Raw genomic sequence first — 19,383 nt, forward strand, 5'->3', positions numbered from 1 at the left:
AATAATCATTCACAAACTCAAAGAGTTGTAAGGAATAAATATAATATATACAAAGTGAACAGTATGTAGACTAAGTGGTAAATAAATTGTAGTATCACTTTTTAGGCTCTGTGCCAAGTGCTCTCTTGACCATGCCTCCAAGGCAGGGCAGGGCGGATGGGAGAGGTGAGCCAATGGGACTTCTAGGGGAGCAGAAGCCCTGGAAGAGGTAGAGCTGGAAGGGCTTTCTGAAGGTTGTTCTAAAACTCATGGAGTTAAGGAAGAGAGATAAAAGCACAGCTGGGAGGTCAAAAGTTGGATCTTGCATCATGCTGATTAAGGAGGTAATTAAATGCAAGTCAGATGGAAAGCTAGTGGCAATGTCGAGAGAAAGAGTCCAGGATCAAATTGCTGAGTGCATGAGGTCAAAGGATGGAGATCTAAATTTGCCCATGGCCACGATTTGTTTTGTGCAGTCTCAACAACCTGGAAAGTCAAGGTTGTACCCTCAAAGAAACTGCACTGGAAAAGATAGGTCTGGGGAAAAACATATGAGCAAGACGCAGTCTTTGAAGTCAAAGAACTACATGTGATGGATCAAGTAAACATAAAAACAGTAAATGCTAAGTCCAAGGGAAAGCAGGCCAAGAGCTTTAATAGAGGGAAATAAGTTACCTTGGAAGGTCTTTCTATTCAGGCAACTCCTCTACTCCAACATTGTAAAAGCCGCCTGAAATGGTGAAGGCCCTACGGGCAGATATGGTAATGGTAATGTTATAATGGGGATCCTGAGTGTTAAGGCCCCATCCTCAGTGTGGTACCTCTTTTCTCCCCATCTTCTCTTCACTCCAGGAGCATCAGACTAGTAGCTTCACATCAAATCCACTCTATATTCTCTCTGTACTTAGAGTTTAATGCTAGAACTTCTGCCAGAAACAGCTTTCTCTTCTTTCCTGGAATAGCTTTTTCACCCTTCAAGGCAGAGGTGGGGAACGTCCGGCCCGCGGGCTGAAATTGTCTGTTCTGGCCCTGCCATGGCCTCACCAAAGAGAAGCAGTTCCAGCCATCCCATTAGGGGTGAGTTAATTAAATGTTTGACCAAATAGAGCAGGCTAATTTTTAAGTTGATAATTTTGTATGGCCCGCGAATGATGTTATAAATATCCAAATGGTCCTTGGCAAAAAAAAAAAGTTCCCCACGCCTGCGTAGGGTGCCCTGTCTCTTCTCTAACTGGTAAAGAAATGCACTCCCTCTCTTGAGCTCCTGTAGCACTGGTTTATCCAAACACTGGGTGGAAGATGTTCTACCTACCACATAAAATGTCCTTGAGGCCCATGCAAAGATCAGACATTCAATTCTGAAAGTAACTATTTAGGTTTCTAACTCTATAGCTCACTGGCTCTGTAATTTGGGCAAATAGTGTATCTTCTTGGAGCCTCAGTTTCTTATCAGTGTTATTATGTTGATTTAATTAGGTAGTGCATATAAAGTACTCAGCATGATGTTAGACAAAAATTAAGATGTTTATTCAATTCAATGTATGGAATCCATAATATAAGTATAAAGATAAACTAGCCAAGTATCTTAAAATAGGTTTTAGAGGCTACTTTCAACTTAAGAAAGAAGTTTGACTTCCTACATTGTCACACCGTCCTTTAGATAAGTTCTCTGAGGCCACACAAGAACAAGTCATTCTCCTCCCTTAGCAATTTTATGATATGAGTGATAAAATCACAACATTTTAATCTTATTGGATACATAAACCACAAAGAAAGATGCTTAACTTAATTTTATAAACTTATTTGATTTTTCTCAGATTGATACCTCTTCTGAATTCTGATTTTCATCTTATAATTAAGATGAATAAACCATTTGGTTTTTTTCAATTTTCTTTCATCTTTGTTGCATTTAGACTCCCCTTGTCCTCCATTCAGGGCCTAGGTGATATTTGTTGCATAAGCTCCACCCTTTAAAATAATTAAGAAACAAAACTCAAATGTAAGAAGGCACCATTCTCTTGGTGATTCTCCCATCTCTATCTATGCTGCCCCCAAATGTTTGCTTTCTGTACTTCTAAGGCATTAGTCTTTTGGCACTATTATCTGGAGCAAATAATGCTGAGTGCAATAACAGCAAATGATTTGGTATGTGCATCAATGTGGAAATGGATTTACAAATACACAGTAATGTATCCTGCAAGAATATGTCATCTTTTTAAATGTGCTTTCCTAACATACTTACATTCAGTTGAGAAAACACCACACCCATTATTAGAAAGATAGAGTGGCTCTTTGTATTCTGGGAGGATTCTTGACAGATGATTGCTTTATTTAGCTAGGGAAGCTAACATTTCACTTAAAGGGGGAAGGAAAACTCTCCATTCAGGGATAAAACCAGAATTGAGGTATTTAAGTTCCCTGGTTAAGATGAGAAATTATAATTGGGACAAAACTGAAGGGAGTGAGTAACAGGACCAAACAGTAACATTTAATTATATTCAGAACTTGATACCAGAAAATAAAAATCCATGGGATATGTGTCATTCATGCATTGATTTGTCCAAATCATTTCCTTTTCCCTTGACTGAGTTAGCATGTGGGTTCAGCTCATGGAGGTCTATCCAAGCACGGAGATTGTTAATGAGGGGTTTGTGTGTGTGTGTGTATGTGTGTGTAAGTGGTATTGAGAGGGGGGAGGTAAACAGTTAGGGAGGTGGGAAATCCCAAGACCAGAGGGAGAAGAAAGAGACTGAAGAAAGCTGAAGTCTAAGAATACAGAAGTGGAAAACATTGTTTCTCCAATCTGGAGATTCAGAGAGAAAGAGCAGAACTACATAGTAGATCCAGTGTAGAGCAAGCGCTGATATTTAAAGCGAGTCAGGCATATAAATTAATGATAAACACGCATGAGAAATCCTGAAAATACTATGAAGGTTCAGAGGTTTCTCAGGGAAACATTTTAACTGGATTTTGAAGGCTAAGGAAGTTTCCTAGGCTGAGAAGGAGTGAACCCAATGGTTCCATCCAATTCTACAGCTCTGTGAGACTGAGCTGTCCTCCTTTATTTATTATAGCCTTGAGTCAACTGCTAACTTGTTTTGTTGACATGATGTAGAGGGTGAACAAGAAAAAAACAAGCGAAAAGGGTAGGGAGACAGTGAGGCAAGTGGAAAGAGACAATCTGGAGAGGATTCGCAACTCTTTCCGCAGTGGTCGAATGGCATTAATGGGGCCTAGCAGACTATTTTTTCTTCATTTCAACCTAGTCTCTGTTTTGTACTCAAGTGCTTTGTACTTCATCAACACAAGGAATAAAGAGACTGGGAGACAATGATTAAAAGGATTGGCTTTGGAGTCAAGAAATTCCAAGTTCATATCCAAAGTCTTACCCTACAGGTTTCTTATAAAACTAAAGGAGCCCTAGTGGTCCCTTTGAGCTCTGACATTGGTGCCAAAAGGAATGTGACATGCTGTGATAGCCAAGGGCCAGCACGCTCTCTAGTGAGGAGTGGTGCTGTGTCCATATACATAAACTCCCAGTGTTAGGGCCAGAAGGAATTTACAGGCTCTTTTGTCTAATTCCTTTCTTTTATAGAGGAAGAAACCAAGATTAAGTCTCAACCCTCTCCAATATCTTTCTTGTAACAGCTATTAATTATTAACTATTAATCCCTTGTGATTCTTCAGAGAGAAGGAAAAAAATGCTTGTTGAATGAAATTAGAAGAGATTGGGCAGGGTGAATGAAACATTTGCCAGTTATAATGTATAGGCATAAATTTAAAATCAAATGAAAAGCAGGATATTTACATTGAGATAGACTTCATATGACTGACAGAAGGCGTGGGAACATCAGCAGCATCATGATCTCACAACCTCAAGATCTAGAAATCAGTACACAAACGAGCCCTCTGTGCACAACAGCAGCCTGAGTTCCACCTCTACATACAACACTCATCTTTGCTTTCTTAACAGCTAGTACAATAGAGTCATCTCAGTGGGTCAAATGATTAAAGAGGGGGAAAATGACAATGTAAAGAATTTTGGAAAGTACTTTTTTAAAGAGCATAAATGCAAAAATCCATTTGCTTTTATTTTTTGGATAAATTGTGGAGTGTCAGTATTATCAGCATTTGGTCATGATCCTCCAAGTCCATGTTAATAATGCCCTTGGGTTAATGCACCTGTGGGATCCATTATGCTATTGTATTCTTTTGCTGTTATTTAATTTCATTTGGCTGAAATTACTCATTAATTTTTTCCTTCCATTATAATAGCATAGTTTTTGGCACCAGTAATATGGCTAATTGCTTCATTTTTGCATTTTACTTTGCCTGAGTAGCTGCAACCACTGAGTGAATAGAGGTTTGAATATAAATATAAACCAGAAAGATTTTCACCAAGTAAGAGCACTGGTAGTGATAGAAATCTTTGCTATTATTCATCGCGCACATGACACACTTGTGCCACATCAATGAGGCATCATGTAGGATACATTATAGAGGTTGTTTATTGCCGGTAATATACTTAGTGTAGTTACCATTTTTCAGTTCTTCAATAAAAATTTCCAGTTGTGTTTAACAAGTGAAATGAATAGAGTTCTGAAATCACAGTTTGCAGTGTAATACAAACAAATAGGACAAATCTTCCAACCAAAGAATGCATACAATGTGCATACCATTATGGAGAAAGCTGTAAGGAAATGGAGCATCGGTAGACTGGTCTCCTAAGCTTGTTTGTAAGTTGCCACTTGACTTGGGCAAAGTTGTTTTTCCCCCACTCTGAGTCTCAACTCAATTTTCACTTTTGTATCATTTTTGGACTATAAGATTTATGAAGTTTCTTCTAGCTGTGAAACTACAATGTAAAGTGAGTCCACCGACTACTGGTATACCCCAACACCTAGACCAGTATCTGGCATATGGTAGGTTCTCAATAAATATTTATTAAATGAATTAATGTTGACTTTTGTTGTTGTTAATCCTCATTTGAGGATATTTTTTCCACTGCTTTTCAGAGAGAGTGGAAGAGAAGGAGGGAGGGGGAGAGAGAGGTCAGTTGTCTCCTGCATGTGCCCTGACCAAGGGTAGGGAGCGAACCCAGAACCTAGGTATGTGCCCTTGACTGGGAATGGAACCTGTGACCCTTCGGTGTGCAGTCTGGAGCTCTAACCACTTAGCCACAACAACTAAGGCTAATGTTGACTTTTTAGAACTACTTATTCATGTCCTATTTTTACCAGAAAAAAATATTGAGCATTCGTTCTTTTGAGATTTGTGTTGTGGAGAGTATAGGGTGAGGAAATGGCTTTATCGCAAATGTCTATATTCATTCGAGGCAGCATTGTAATGGTGCATCTTTAGACTAAAACGTGATGTACGTTAATCTACTCTTATCACAGAACTTGAGGATTGGGTTGGTCTTCATAATGATCCCAACCAGATTTAAGAATTTACTTTTGTATGTCATTTTGCCATGTTATTTCTTATCCCCAGAATGAAAAGGGGCAATTAGTTGAAAAGTGTTTCCCCCCCAGTAATCTGTTGGAACTTATTTCAACCTGTGTCTACTTGGGTCCTAAACATTAGCGAGATTGGCACACCCCATTTTAAATAGGCACCACACCAGTGTAACAGATGGTCCTTGAAACTGTCAGTTAGTAGCTTATATAAAAATCCCTAATATTGTCAAGTGGACAAAGGCCTTAACAAGAAATGTCCAAAATGTTTGTCGGTTGGCCTCCAGATGCCTTACCTATGCATCATTACTTTGCCTCACCTCTCTGTAAGTCTCTTTAGACTCTTAATAGCCTCCAGAGAAATTACTGTCAAAGGATGTAGGCAAGCGATTCCTTGGCAAGATACACCCAGATGACCTGCATCTTCTTTTGCCATTTCCCATCTTTTGTAGACTGTTCCTTATATCCGTCGCATACCTGCAGCCTATATCATTTCTGTCAAAACTTTATCACTTGCCATTTTCTTCCTAGGAAGACTGTACTTCACCCTCACTCAGGAAGGAGGTAGAAGCCTCGCACCTGGTGTGCGATAAAGACAGTCAGCTTTCTGAGGGACACTGCCCGGCCTCTACAGCACTGCTCCTCTCACATGGCTTTGCCACATTAGCTCACCATCTTTTTTTCTTTGAAATGTTTGCCATCTACATTATTCTTCCTTCTTCTATAACTAATTTCTTCCAACTTCCTAGACTCTTTGTGAAGACATGGCCCACGTAATAGTCTGCCTAAGAGATACTTGAACCTAGGCCCGGTAATTTATGGGTTTTGCCCAAGAGTAAACACTGGACGCATTTGTTAACTTCCTCTTGATAATCTTGCTGCCTGTTGCAGGTTATTTATGATCCTGTTTATGTCATCAGGATTGCTGATTGTTGTCTTCCACTTGCCAGATGAACTGGCTTTGAGGTCATGAAAGAGCTTTATTTCATTAAACTCATTTACTCATCAAGTATTAAATAAAACCTTCTAAGTTCCACACACTGTTCTAGATGCCGGAGATACAACAGTGAACAAACGGACATGGTCCTTATCTTTGTGGAGCTTACGTTCTTATGACAGCTTGGAACTGACACTCTCGGTAGAGACTGTGAACTAATCACCTGTTCTGACCTATAGTGAATACTCATTTTTGGTGATGAGTTGATTTCACCGTCATCACCAAAAACAGTTCTAAATGGTGAACTCTTATTTTCTTTACAATAGATTATCCAATTATAAAAGATGAATAGTAAGAAAATAATTGGGCCCAAAGAAAATGTCACAAATTCCTCTCAATTTATATTTGGCACTCTGCGAGAATACAGTGAGTATATGGGGAAAAATCTATATGGGCTTGTAATTGACTTGACATATTATTGAGACTTTAAATTGCTAATTATAATGTAACACATTGCTGTTCATCACTCCCACTTATTTATGTTGTTTCTGTACATTCTAGTGGGAACCAAAGCTAGAGAATCTGAATATTCACACATAGCCAATCCATTACATGGGTTAACCACAATTAGGCTGCAGTGTCAGTGTTGGTGATGCTACTCTGATTCAATTGTGTAGCATTAATAATATGGACATATAATTTATTGTTCAAACTTAGACAGTTTTTGATGATGAAAGGGGACACCCCAAATATAAGAGATCTAATTCCACCTAATCTTGGCATTTTGAAATAGCGAATTACCAGGCTACTCATCTATTTCCCCTTTTTCAAGTTCTCCATCAAGCAAGTTCATCATAACTAGGTCAAACGATTTCTTGACACTTTCATAAGGGGATTCTGCCCTTATATCCTCTCCCACTTTGGTAGTGGAGGTGGTGGGGGATTAGACCCCTATCTTTTTTTTTAACAAAAGGGGGAAGACCTTGAAGGCTTCTAGCCTCTAACTTTTAAAACCTACAGGCTGGCTAACTGCCCAGCCTCTTCTGGGCTCCCATGCCAACTGTGATTGTCTCTATCTTATACCTTACTATATATTTAAAATTATTTATGTTCTATCACCTTAAATAAGCTTTATGCTTCTATAGGGGAGCGGTCATGTTTTATTCATATGTAACCTCTCTGTACCTCTGGTTGCTCATCTTTAAAATACATGCAATAGTACTAACTTCATAGAATTTTATAAAGATAAAATTAACTAAAACATTTGGAATCCTTATAATAGTGCCTGGCACATAGTAAGCTCACAGTAGTGTTAGCTCAATATTATTATCACCATTACCTGTTATCATGGTACCTATAGTCAATGTCATATACACAAAACATGTATGTTAAATATTATAATACACCAAACATTGACTACTGTTTTCTATATTCAAGAGACGCTATCCACTACAAAGATGAATCAGGAACCCATTTTTAGTAAGGATGGGGAATAGGAATGAGACATGCACATAAATAATTATAATACAAAATAGTAATAGGTGATGTAAGAGGTAAAGGTATAGCAATATGGTTATTTTTTAATAAAAAATGTTTTCTGATTAAAAGGATCTGGGAAGATTGTAGGAGTGAGATGAAATTTAGTTGAATCTTGAGGAAGATATAAGGTTTAGATATGTTCTCATTTGTGTTAGAGGTGAAGATATTCCAAGGATGACTATGTAAGTAAAGGTGGAAAAGGAAACTCTTGAGGTTTGCTTAGGGTAATGGCAAGTATTGTCTAGGAGTTAAGCTTGGAGAAGCCTTGAAAGGTGGTCTGGAATTAGGTAGTGGAAAGGTCTTGAATGTCAGACCACAGATTTTCTATTACATTTGCTTTAGGTCCCATTTAAGAAAGCATCTTGGTTTTTAAAATTGTGAATGAAAATCATGAAAATTCATGAACTAGGGGACTCTCCCTGTTCTTGTTCACTGTAGGTAATGGGGAGGTGTTTACATAAGAAATCATCCTGGAGTAGATGGATCACCTCTGCCTCCGAGGCAGGACCCTCAGGTTCTGAGCCTGGTTCTGCTCCACTATGTGACTCTTATCAAGTCAAGCACCCTCCCTGCCTCTCCATCTATAAAATAGTAGCTATTAAGGATGTAGATAGATGGGCTCTAAAGCTGTTTTCTTTTCTAAAACTTTTAAGAGGGAAAGTGTTAGGACCAGAAGATATTTATCCCAATGAAATAGACTACTATTCTTTTCTTTTTTGAGAAATCAGCCTTAGTAGTTGCTTTAATATATTTATATTTTAAACAACAAATATTTGCACATTATAGCAAAAGAAGATAAGGAAAGAGAAGAACATGAAACCACCCATAATACTGTCCCTAACAGTTCTACACACATTCTGCTCTGATAGTTTTTGTCAGATGCCCCTTTCTGGGTCCAGCGGTACCACCAACCTAGTCCCCTTTCCTCTGGTCTCTTCCTCACCTCTTGGTTGATGTCTCTCTCATGTGTGTTCTTGGGTATACTTCTCTTTCTAACCATTCACCTCTCTGTTTTTTTCTTCTCTATCTTTCTCTTCATCCACCTGTCTTCATATATACGTATACTCATCATAATATTTTACCAGATTGTGATAGTGAGAAAATAAGTATCTGGTGAGCTTCATTAAGAACACGTTTAAGGAAGTAATAGACTATTGTTCTTAAGGAACAACTCTACTCTCACCCTTAGCCTACTTCCTAAACCTATCAAAATTTAAAGAAATCCCGAGTTTAGTGATTTTTTTCGAATATTTACTTGGGCATGCAATTGAAGAGCCCGAAGGTTAGCAGACCCTGGGTTTTGGCCTCTGTAATCCCACACTCCAGGGTTTTAATTCCTTAGTGCTTCATGGAGGAAGGCTTTGTTAAAACCACAGCAGTTCATGAGCAGGAGCCCTCCACTAATAAATGTCCCAGTCTGGCTGAACCGCCATGATTAATATTTGTAATCAAGGCCTTCCAGCACTGGAAAATCCCAGGATGACTTCTGAATCACCAGAAGATTGAATTAGAGTCAGCCTCAGGTTTCTTGTTGGGAGTACATTTTATTGTATTTCAGTGTTTTGAAAATTGGGATTAGAAGTCTATGGAGGGATCGTTGTGTAACGTGGAGTGTGATTAATCTGCGCATCTCTCTTCTTAGCCACTCCAGGCTACAGAGTTTTCTAGATTTGTTTTTATGCCTGAGAATAAGACTGCTATTCTCAAGGAGAGGATATTCTCTTGGGAGAATTTGGACTACTGTAAGAAAAATAGGTAGTAAACACACATTTATTTCCAATTAAACATTCTGCAGATAAACTAAATATAGTGTGGGCTTTCAAAATACACTGATAGGAAAGTGGTACTTCAAGGAACTTTTGGCTTTGCACCCTTTCCTATAGCCTTATACACAAAAACACTCGTCCTCTGCACCTTCATAGAACGATGATATTACAGTTTTAAAGTACTTATGTCAATAAGGTGCCTCCCCACTTTTAGAGACTCTACTTATTGGTAGATTGTTGGAAAAAAGCTAAAAAAAGCGCCCCAAAATGTCCTCAGTGACGTTATTTGGAGAACTTTCCAAGCCTGGAGCCTGCACATGGAAGTTTTGGGGTGGGGGCAAAGGGGATCTCAGGGAGGCAAGAAAATTCAAGTCTGAGCAGCAAAGAAGTGGGAGAATACTAGCCTTTGTTAGCTCCAGGGCTACTCCCATCCCATCCCCCCCAAAACAAAACGAAAACAAATAGGGGAATGCAAAGAGAAATATAAACCCTGTGGGGGAAGTGGGTCCGCGAGGGGGAAGCGGACACCTGGAAAGTTACTGCAGCAGCGAGGAGAGAACCCCAAATTATGACCCTTCAGGAGGACTCCTCAATCCCCTTCTCTTTCCCCCCTCCCTTTTGCCTTCTGAACAAAACTGCATCCAGCTCGGGGGCCATACCGTAATCCATCCTGGAAAATCCTGTGGGACCGGAGGGCGCAGCCCAACCCAATCCATTTTCTAGTTTGCAAAGGAAAATCCAGTCCGGTGTTTATTTTTTGCATTGCTTCCCAGCCGCTCAGCCGGGATAACCGGGGACCGTGTTGGGGAGCGAAGCGCGGGGGGCGGGGGGCGGAGGGAGGACGCTCTGCGCATGCGTGCCAGCGCCCCGGCGACTCGCACATCCCGCGAGCGAAGTGGGATGATCTGTCACTACACCTGCAGCGCCGAGCTCGGAGGACAGCTCCCGCGGGCGGCCCCCAGGCCCAGGTAACCCCGAGCGGGCGCGTGCACGCATTCCCACGCCCGCGGGCGTCGCGGTCTCTCCCCCTAGGGGCGGTCTGCTGCCGCTGCGAGGCGTCCTTGGGTGGCTGCTTGCAGCTTCAGGGCTTAAGAAATCCCATCTTTCAGGAAGCCCGAGTGGAAGGAAGGAAGTACGGGCGAAATCATCAGATTGGCTTCCCAGGTCTGGGCATCTGAAGCGGGCCCCCACCTTCCGGCCAACTTCCATTGAACTTCCCGGCGCTCCGAGGGGACCGACATGGAGAGCAAAGGTATGTCGCCGTCCCCTCCGGGGGACCTGCCCTGCCTGTGCGTGTGGCCGGGCAGCCCTCCGCGAGGGACTGCAGTGCCTGGGGAGCGAGCATCGCTCAGGTCGCTCGGAGGAGATGCTGTGTCCGTTGCAGCACCGGGAATCCTGGCCGGAGGGCCACTTCTTTTTAACTCCCGCAGCTGGGAAGACGGTGTTTAATACTCCATCAGCTGCTTAGTGAAGTGCGATGAGTTGTTTTTATTTGTTCTTTTTTGGGGTAGGGGAGGTGGGGAGAGTCTTCAGCTGGTGGGGGAGGAGAGATGTGTTGGTAAAGCAGTTTCTCTTCTATGGAACGGATGAGCTCGAATAAACAGAATTCATTTGCTTCAGCACTGCTGACAGGCACGTTTGTATCTGATATCCAATAATGCATTGCTATAAAAAATGTTTGGATTGCTCCACCCCCACCCCACGAAGATGGTATTTCTGGGTGTGTATGACCACATCCTACTGCATTTGCAATAGATATCAGCAGGGAAATTGGGTCTATTTGAAACAGCATGCGTTAGAACTGACCTCTAAGAAGAACAGTGTATCGGGACTACTGCTTGACTCCCGAGCATGATGCGTTTACTAGTTGTGGACATGTATATATTAATATTCTCCTCCTAAGCAGTTCTGTATGATGTACACCTAGTAACTGGGAAACGAACTGTAAAATTCAACTTTGGATGGCATATTTAATACAAGAAACCAAAATGGCTATGAAAACTGTAAGATTGGGTATCCTTTGAGTTTAACTCCATCTATGCAGGTCTTTTCTCTCTCCTCCTCTCCCTCCTTCTTAAAACACCCACCAGACTGCAAGAGCCTTAGGTGATGTGGTCAGACACCCAGCAGGAATACTGGATATACTTGATTCTGGTGAAATCAGAAGAAATGATGTCAACTTTAATGAAACTATATTCATTACCAAGCAGCAGAGAAGCTATATTTGAAACAAGGTTTTATTTTTAAACCAGGAATGTCAGTCATTGTGCTAATGTGTTCAGGATCAGGGAATGGTGGTGCATTTCATATCTCTGGGCTGATTAATAAGACTAGCATGTTGAATGACAGAAGGTATATGTTCAAAAAAGTATTTTAAGTATTTAATCAATAGGGTTAACTATTTGAACCTTGGTAAGCATTTGCAGTATGAAAAGAACTGAATCGACATCAATTCAGGCTAGCTGGCAATTTTCAGTTTAGAAAAATTATTCTTGTGATTCTCTGATGGACATTTCCATGACTAACAATAATGTACATATATGAGAAAATCCATGTCTATAAGTATAATGAGGCATATATTTATTAACTTTATTGTAGAATCCATTTTAAAATGAGAAACCAGTCTTAGAGAGGTCTATAATATTCCAGTTCATTAAGTATTTCTGGAACATAAAGTTAATGACAGAGAGAGTATCCTTTTACTATGAAACAGTTTCCGTATGTGTGCTTAGAGGACACCTGCTAGTCGGTTATTAACTTGTTCTCTCTTTTATTTTTGACAAGGATTCTTGGTAACATTTAGCTCCAATTTATATACTAGTTCCTGGCCCATCATAAAGAGGATGTATCTCTTAGCAATACATTTTTATTTGCCTTCCTTTGCCTTAAAATATACTACATGCCACTCAGAGTTCCAGGTGGTTTATATCGCAAATTGACAGCACAGAGTTCTAGATATTCTGCCATTCTTGGGAGTTTTGAAAGGAGAAAGAATCTGAAAAATATATCTGAGAAGGATCAGGCAAGAACTTCTGTGCTTATCCAAAAAAACAATGACACAGGCATGAATCACAGCATTGACCAAAAGGCAATGAAAAATTTTGCCCCAAGCCAATAGTGTGGTAATTTTGCAGAGGTACCATAATTGCCTCACACAAAAGACATGATGAAAGTTTTTATGTGTGTTAGTTCTTGGATTTCCCTTACAAAGCTGAATTAGCCAGGTAGTGATCACATTAAGAATGGATACTTTTTCCCCCATATTGGCCTTATTTTCTAAGTTGATGCCAATAGCACAGCTAAAACTTGTAGCTAACGTAAAATTTTTATTATAGAAGGAAAAAAAGAGTATATTGAGAAGTGTGTATCTGTATCCCATTCAAATTAGTTCATCTTTTATACTTTTTGCTGCTATATACAGATTTCTTTCCCCAACTGATTCACATCTGTTTCTAGGAAGGTGTTCCCAAGTATAAGTACATGTAATTGTTTTTTCTACTGGAAACTCTTTTAAGGTAGATTAAAAAAGCATTATGGCATGATTCATTTGAGGGTTCAAGAGTTCTTCATCCCAGATAAAGTTCTAATGGCCCAGTTACTCTTGAATCCTGTCGCTGGCATTTGACAACCTTCACATTACCTCTAGCATTTGAAAATCTTTCTTTGAACACTTGTCCAAGGTCTGTAGCAAGTTGAACTTCAGTTATTTATGAATAAGGTCAATTTTCTTTTGCTTCTTCCTTATTGCTTTGCATCACTTCCTGTCATCCAGGGTAAAGAAGAGAGGAAAATAAATCAATTGACCTAGCAATCAAGTCATCATCTAATTCCAGTGATCTTTATGCACCAGGGTAATTAATATCACTTCAGAGGTTTGGGCTGGTTGATGCATGGTCTGAACAGCTGTGACATAATTTGTGCCTCGCAGTGGTTCGCAAACTTTGCTGCACATTAAAATCACCTGGCATACTTTCTGACCATCCTCATGCCTAGGTTGTACCCCATGCCAGTTACATCAGAATGTTGGGGTGGAAAAGAGAGATAGGTAGTTTTTAAAAGATCCCGGATGCAGCAATGTTTGGGAACCACTGATTTGATAATCAAAATGTGGTTTGAAAACTAGCTTTTTCAACTGCAGAATCTTGTTATTTACTCAGGGGCTATTGAATCAGAATCTTATTTTAACAAAATCCTCAGGTAATTAATTTGTAAATTTGTATGCACATTAAAGTTTGAGAAGCATTGATTTAGAGTGAGGAAAGAGATTTGTTCTATCTATCATCTGTCTATCAATCATCTATCTATCATCTATCTATCTAATCTATTTATCTATCATTATCTATCTATAATTACATACCATCTATCATTATCTATCTATAATTATCTATAATCTTCCTATCAATATCTATCTGTCTTATACACATCCTCTCTCTCTCTCCCTCTCCTCTTCTTTTCCTCTCCTGTCTACTACATTATATCTGCCTTTGTTTAGCTATGTTCTCAACATCAGGCTGGCATGTTAGAAACACTTGTAGAGCTTTTAAAGCATAAAGATGCTTAGGCCACATCTCTAGACATTCTGTTTTAATTGGTTCTGGAGTGGAACCTGGGCGTTGGTATTTTGAAAAAGCTCCCCAATTGGTGCTAATGGATAGCTAGAGCTAACCACTGGTCTAGGCTTGCTATTCAAGGTGTGGTTCACAGACCACATTAACAGCAACATTAAAGCAGCATGAACATTACTTGGGAACTTGTTAGAAATGCAGAATTTCAGGCCCTTCCCTACATTTACTGAATCACATCTGCAGTTCGTCAAGATCTGCTGGTCATTTATATACACAATAAGTTTAAGAAGCACCGGTCTGGATTTTAGGGAGCTGATTATATCTGAGAATGACTTCAGGCCCCTCAGTAGAGAAGATTTGATATGATCTCACTAATCAATATGGAAGCTCTTGGATCTGTAATCATGTATAGGTCTTCTTGTTACATTTGACAGGATATAAATGGAAGGAAAAGAAATAGCCTGTCTCGTGGTTAGATGAGAAAACAAACTCACTTTTAAATACCCTCTTGCTCTTCCTCTAGCCATTTACTTTCTACCCCAATTATCTTGAACCACTTATTTTCTACCTGTTCTGAGCTCCTGACAATGTCCTGGTTTATACCCATGATAGTGTGATATTAGACTTTTTAATCCAGGTACATCTTAGCAGAGTGAATCTAGCTTTACCCTTTCCCCATTGTCATATATCTGTGTTCAGCTCTTTTGAGATTTATTTCATGTGGCCCTTGCTCCGTAAAATCTCCCCTTAACCCCCTATATCTAATTAATGTTTTATTGGCATACTTTATATGACCTAAGTACTTGTCTGTCCCTTATACACTGCCTTTCTTATAATCAGCATTGTAATTTTTATGCTCTTTATTTAAACAAATGTTTATTGAACACCTGCTATGTTCCCAATGTGCTTAGTTCAGAGACTATAAAAGAAAACTAAGATGCAATCTCTGATCTTAAAGATCTCACTCTCCCATCTCCTCTAACAGATTGTCCTTGTGTGAATAACATACCTGCAGCTGCCCAGGTGCCTGGCTCAGATAAAACATTTCCATTTACCTATGTAAATGGGTACTCTCGGGACTCAGATTGTGGATGTTGAATTGAATAGCCTTGATTAGTTTATCATACCATGCTTGTGCATCAGGAGACTGTAAATTGGGAGAGGCAATATAAGCTTGGCTACCAAGAGGACCACAGAAGCATCAATCTGATTCCAGAACATAGAAGTCAATAACCTGAACTGCTTTCTCTGTAGAGAATGCATTTATGTTCTCAGTGAAGATTCAATTCTTTTCTGGGTTTCACACCATCCATGAGTCCAGCCGGAGCCATGAACTAATGCATTTAATCTATAGAACAGTCATTTCCCTGCAACCAGGATGGTTCACCCCACAGGAGAGAAAGGAAATGTCTATATAGTAACTCATGTAGGGAGCTCGGAAGTGATTTTAAGAAAAGCCACTTTGTGGTTAAAAACAACAACAACTAAAACACTGAGGCCATCATGGTGGGATAAGTAAAATATAATGCAGTAAAAAGCGTAATGTGATAGATAGGCATTGGACATAGGAGTTCCCTGTCTTTACTCCAGCTTTAATGCTATTACACCATGAGACCTTTCAGTTTTCCTCTTGAGTCTCAGGATTCTTAAATATTACAGGAAGTTCATTTTATTTGCCAATATATTTACTGAATTACCACATTGTTCAGGCATATTGTTAAACGCAGGGGATTGAGACATAAAGAGCGCATTGGCTTGCCCTTGGGAACTTACATCCTTGGGATACACGAACAGGCTCGAGAGTTGTGGATTTCTAACATCACATGTCTCTTACGCATGCCTAACATCATATGTCATTTATCTTTCAGAGTTTGAGTAGATTACCCAGCAGGCTAGAATATAAAATCACCCAGTAATTAATGACCACTAGAGAGGCACTTAACATTCCGTAGCAATAATGCCTCTGTTTCCTTCCTCTTTTGGTTTCTTTAGACAAAATTGTTGTGTGGGAGAACACTTGAACTCAAGCTAAGTATCTACTCTAAAAGCTGTTCCCACGGACTAGATACCTAGCTGGTAATCTACTGCGTGACTTAGGAGGCCATTGTGAGGCTTGTTAGTGTTAGTAAGGAGTCCGGAGGCGGCTAGTGAGTTATCTCCTGTTGTTCTCTTATCCCTGTTCCTTTCCGCCTTCAACCTCTGAAGTGCTACCCCTTCTAGGCATGGTGTTGTGTGCCTACTCAGTGACCGTTATGGCATATTGGGTTTGTTAATATTTGGTTTCCTGATTTTTCATGTATTAACAGCCATAAGTAACATTCATGAGACAGTTTGCATTTTTTCAAAGGGCTTTTATTATGTCATCTCTCTTAAAAGTCTGTGATTAGACATTTTAACTTAATTTTATAGATAACAAAACAGAGGCTCAGAAAGACTAAGTGACTTAGGCAACTCATCTTAACTTTTTCTGTAAAACAAGAATTATTGCACCAACCTCAAGCCCCATACCATAATATCATGAGTATGAAATTAAACTCACCAATAAAGCATTTACAGTTCTTTAGAGTCAGTCTTTCATCATTATTAGCTGCATTTGTCTTTTCACTGGACTGTGAGACCCTGGAGGGGAGACATTGGTCCTTTGCCACCTTTGTAGTTTTAGCAGCAAGCATCCTGTGCAGACACTCAACAAATCATCTCCATTGCCTTCTGCAAAGCAAAGGCTGTCATTTACCAAAAGGAACTTCTTTTGAGCTTATGTTATATATTTTACAGTAACTCCTAGAATATCTCTATTTGTTTCTATGTTGCTCAGGCTTAGTGTGAGGCAGTTATATAACGTCTTGTGGAATTGAGGGTGGAGATATATTGGGTCATGTATTGTACCTTGGATAGGTTTAAAACATAGACTGTAAAATCTGGCCTTGAACAGAGGTTCTTAATCAGGGGTGCACATCCGAATCACCGGCTACCCACCTTATGGTGCACGGGACTCAGATATTTAGAGAGCACCTAGGTGATTAGCATGTACACTCTCAGTTATGGATCCGTAGATCAGCTACAGGGCGGTTACTATGAAACTATAACGTGTACCTGTGTCCCTTATCGGGAACACTCCTGGACTCCCTCTGCCCGGCCTTGACTTTTATCATCCTCCCCTTTGGTGTTAAGAAAGTGTATGTGCAGAAGAGGGACCTAAATTCTGTACTACAGGCTTGGGATAGAGATAGACACGGCCAGGGTCTGAGGCTAGGACGACACGTTGCGTCCCCAGCGTCTTCACCCTCACCTCCTCCTTAGCATCCTGGCATGCAGAGCACGGTGGGGTTTTTCCCCGGATCTATGTCTGCAGTTCTAATTTTAGTTTGCTCTTCCCTTCAGTTACTTTCTGAAATGGCCTCTGTCTCCTTGTCTCTGGGAGTGTAGGACTCCTACCCGGGCAGACCGTGGTACTTTGGGGCTGTGATGCAACGGATGGTGCCTTGGCAGAAGTCCCAAAGGACACCTGTTGTCTCTCCACAGACACCGTCTTTCTTTAGCACATTCTCTGGCTTGCATTTTACCTGAAGCAAACCCCGCCGCCAGTGATTCAGAGAGGACAGATAATTGATAGCCGGGCTTTCAACTCTGCGAAAGAAGCAAAGGGAAGCTACCGTTCTGTGGTTCGTTTTTTGTTTCTCTTTGTGGACTGGCCATTAGCCTGAGAAGCAGCCCAAAGGGACAAGGCTGCAGGGAAAAAAAAAAATCCAGAAGCTTTCAGAGGCCATTCAGAAGATGACTAAACACATCAAACATTCGCTTAACCAGCAGGCAGGAGGAAGCAGCAGGGCCAGTCTGCCAAGTGCCCATCTCTCCCCCTCCCATTCATCCCTGCACTTGTCACCCTGTGAAGCGATTAGGCTCTGCTCAGACCCTCAGACACTGCTAACATTCAGACGGCGCTAGCAAACCTCAACACAAGGCAAATTAGGAAACGCCCTTTCAGCTTTTTGGAAACTGAAAATCTAGGTATGTTTCTACAGTGAAAAAAAATGTCAGGATGTTTTAGCCCTTTGTCTCATTCTCACGCTTTGTCTCATTGTGCTTAGAGGCTCTGCAAACAAGAGAACTACATAGTATTCATTACATGATCATTCTAATGGTTATAATCTGGAGAGTTTAAAATTAGATTATTTAAGCAGTTTTCTCCAAAGGCTCTTCTTTCATTTCAAAATATTTTCAGCATTTCCAGCACAATTTAAAGTTGAATTTGGTTTACTTTTTTCTCTCTTCTGGAACTTAAAGGAGAAATACTTGCCGTGTATCAAAAGAAAGGTTTCCATGTAAATGCCACTTTATTTGCAAGCCAATGGAAAATTTAAAATGAGATGACACTGTTACTTTTTATTTATGGGCTTTGCATCAACATCAGCATGAAAAGCAAACTGATAATGCACGTAGAGCAAACCCCTCAATGATAGGAAGGCAGAGGAGACAACAAAGCAATTTTAGAACAAGATGATTGATTGCTTTATTTGATAAGCAGCATTTACTGAGTATCTACTATGTGTTAGATTCTCGAAGGCCAAGCTTTTCAAACTGGGATATGCATGCTGGTTGCACGAGATTGTATACTGGGGTGATTCACAGAGGCGTAGGAAACACATGCATGTTCTGATGAAATGAAATGGACATTAGATGATACACTAGAGAACCTGGGTTCATGTTCTAGTCCCTCCATTCATTGGTGGAACCTGGGGAAAAAATCTCTTCCTTCTCTCCGGAGCTCAGTGTCCTAAGCCATTCTTTACCTCTGTCTGCCTATTAATTTCTACTTTCTTATTACAGAGGAACTGCTTATTTAGCTTGTTTGTGTTCTTCCCTTACTTGATCCTATTTAGACTTGACATCTATAGAAAATAAAGGAGGGTGGTCATAGCTACCACATTAATTTTTAAGGACCCACTGTTGGTTTGAGCTAGCTTTTTAATGCTTTGCTTTGTGTGACTGAAGTTGTTGGGTCTATAACTGGGTTGAGCAGTTGAACTGGGTTGAAGAATTAATTTGGTTCCAAAGTGAGAAAGCACTAAGACTTCTGGAAAATTGCTACTTGGCTGTTTGTAGATTGCACGACTGTGACCACAGTAGAGGCCCAACTATGT

At 40.2% G+C, this 19,383-nt stretch overlaps 1 protein-coding gene across 1 annotated transcript in view; it reads left to right on the forward strand.

Moving 5' to 3' along the window:
- Positions 1-10,577: 10,577 nt before the first annotated feature.
- Positions 10,578-19,383, forward strand: part of FGF12 (fibroblast growth factor 12) — a 440,873-nt gene continuing 432,067 nt past the window's right edge. The window contains exons 1-2 of the mRNA XM_016200049.2: positions 10,578-10,645; positions 10,787-10,929. Of these exons, the coding sequence (XP_016055535.1) occupies positions 10,917-10,929 (13 nt within the window). The 5' untranslated portion in view covers positions 10,578-10,645; positions 10,787-10,916. The remainder of the gene's footprint in view (positions 10,646-10,786; positions 10,930-19,383) is intronic.

This window comes from Miniopterus natalensis, chromosome 6 (assembly GCF_054644295.1).
Source record: "Miniopterus natalensis isolate mMinNat1 chromosome 6, mMinNat1.hap1, whole genome shotgun sequence".
NCBI classification, from domain to species: domain Eukaryota; kingdom Metazoa; phylum Chordata; class Mammalia; order Chiroptera; family Miniopteridae; genus Miniopterus; species Miniopterus natalensis.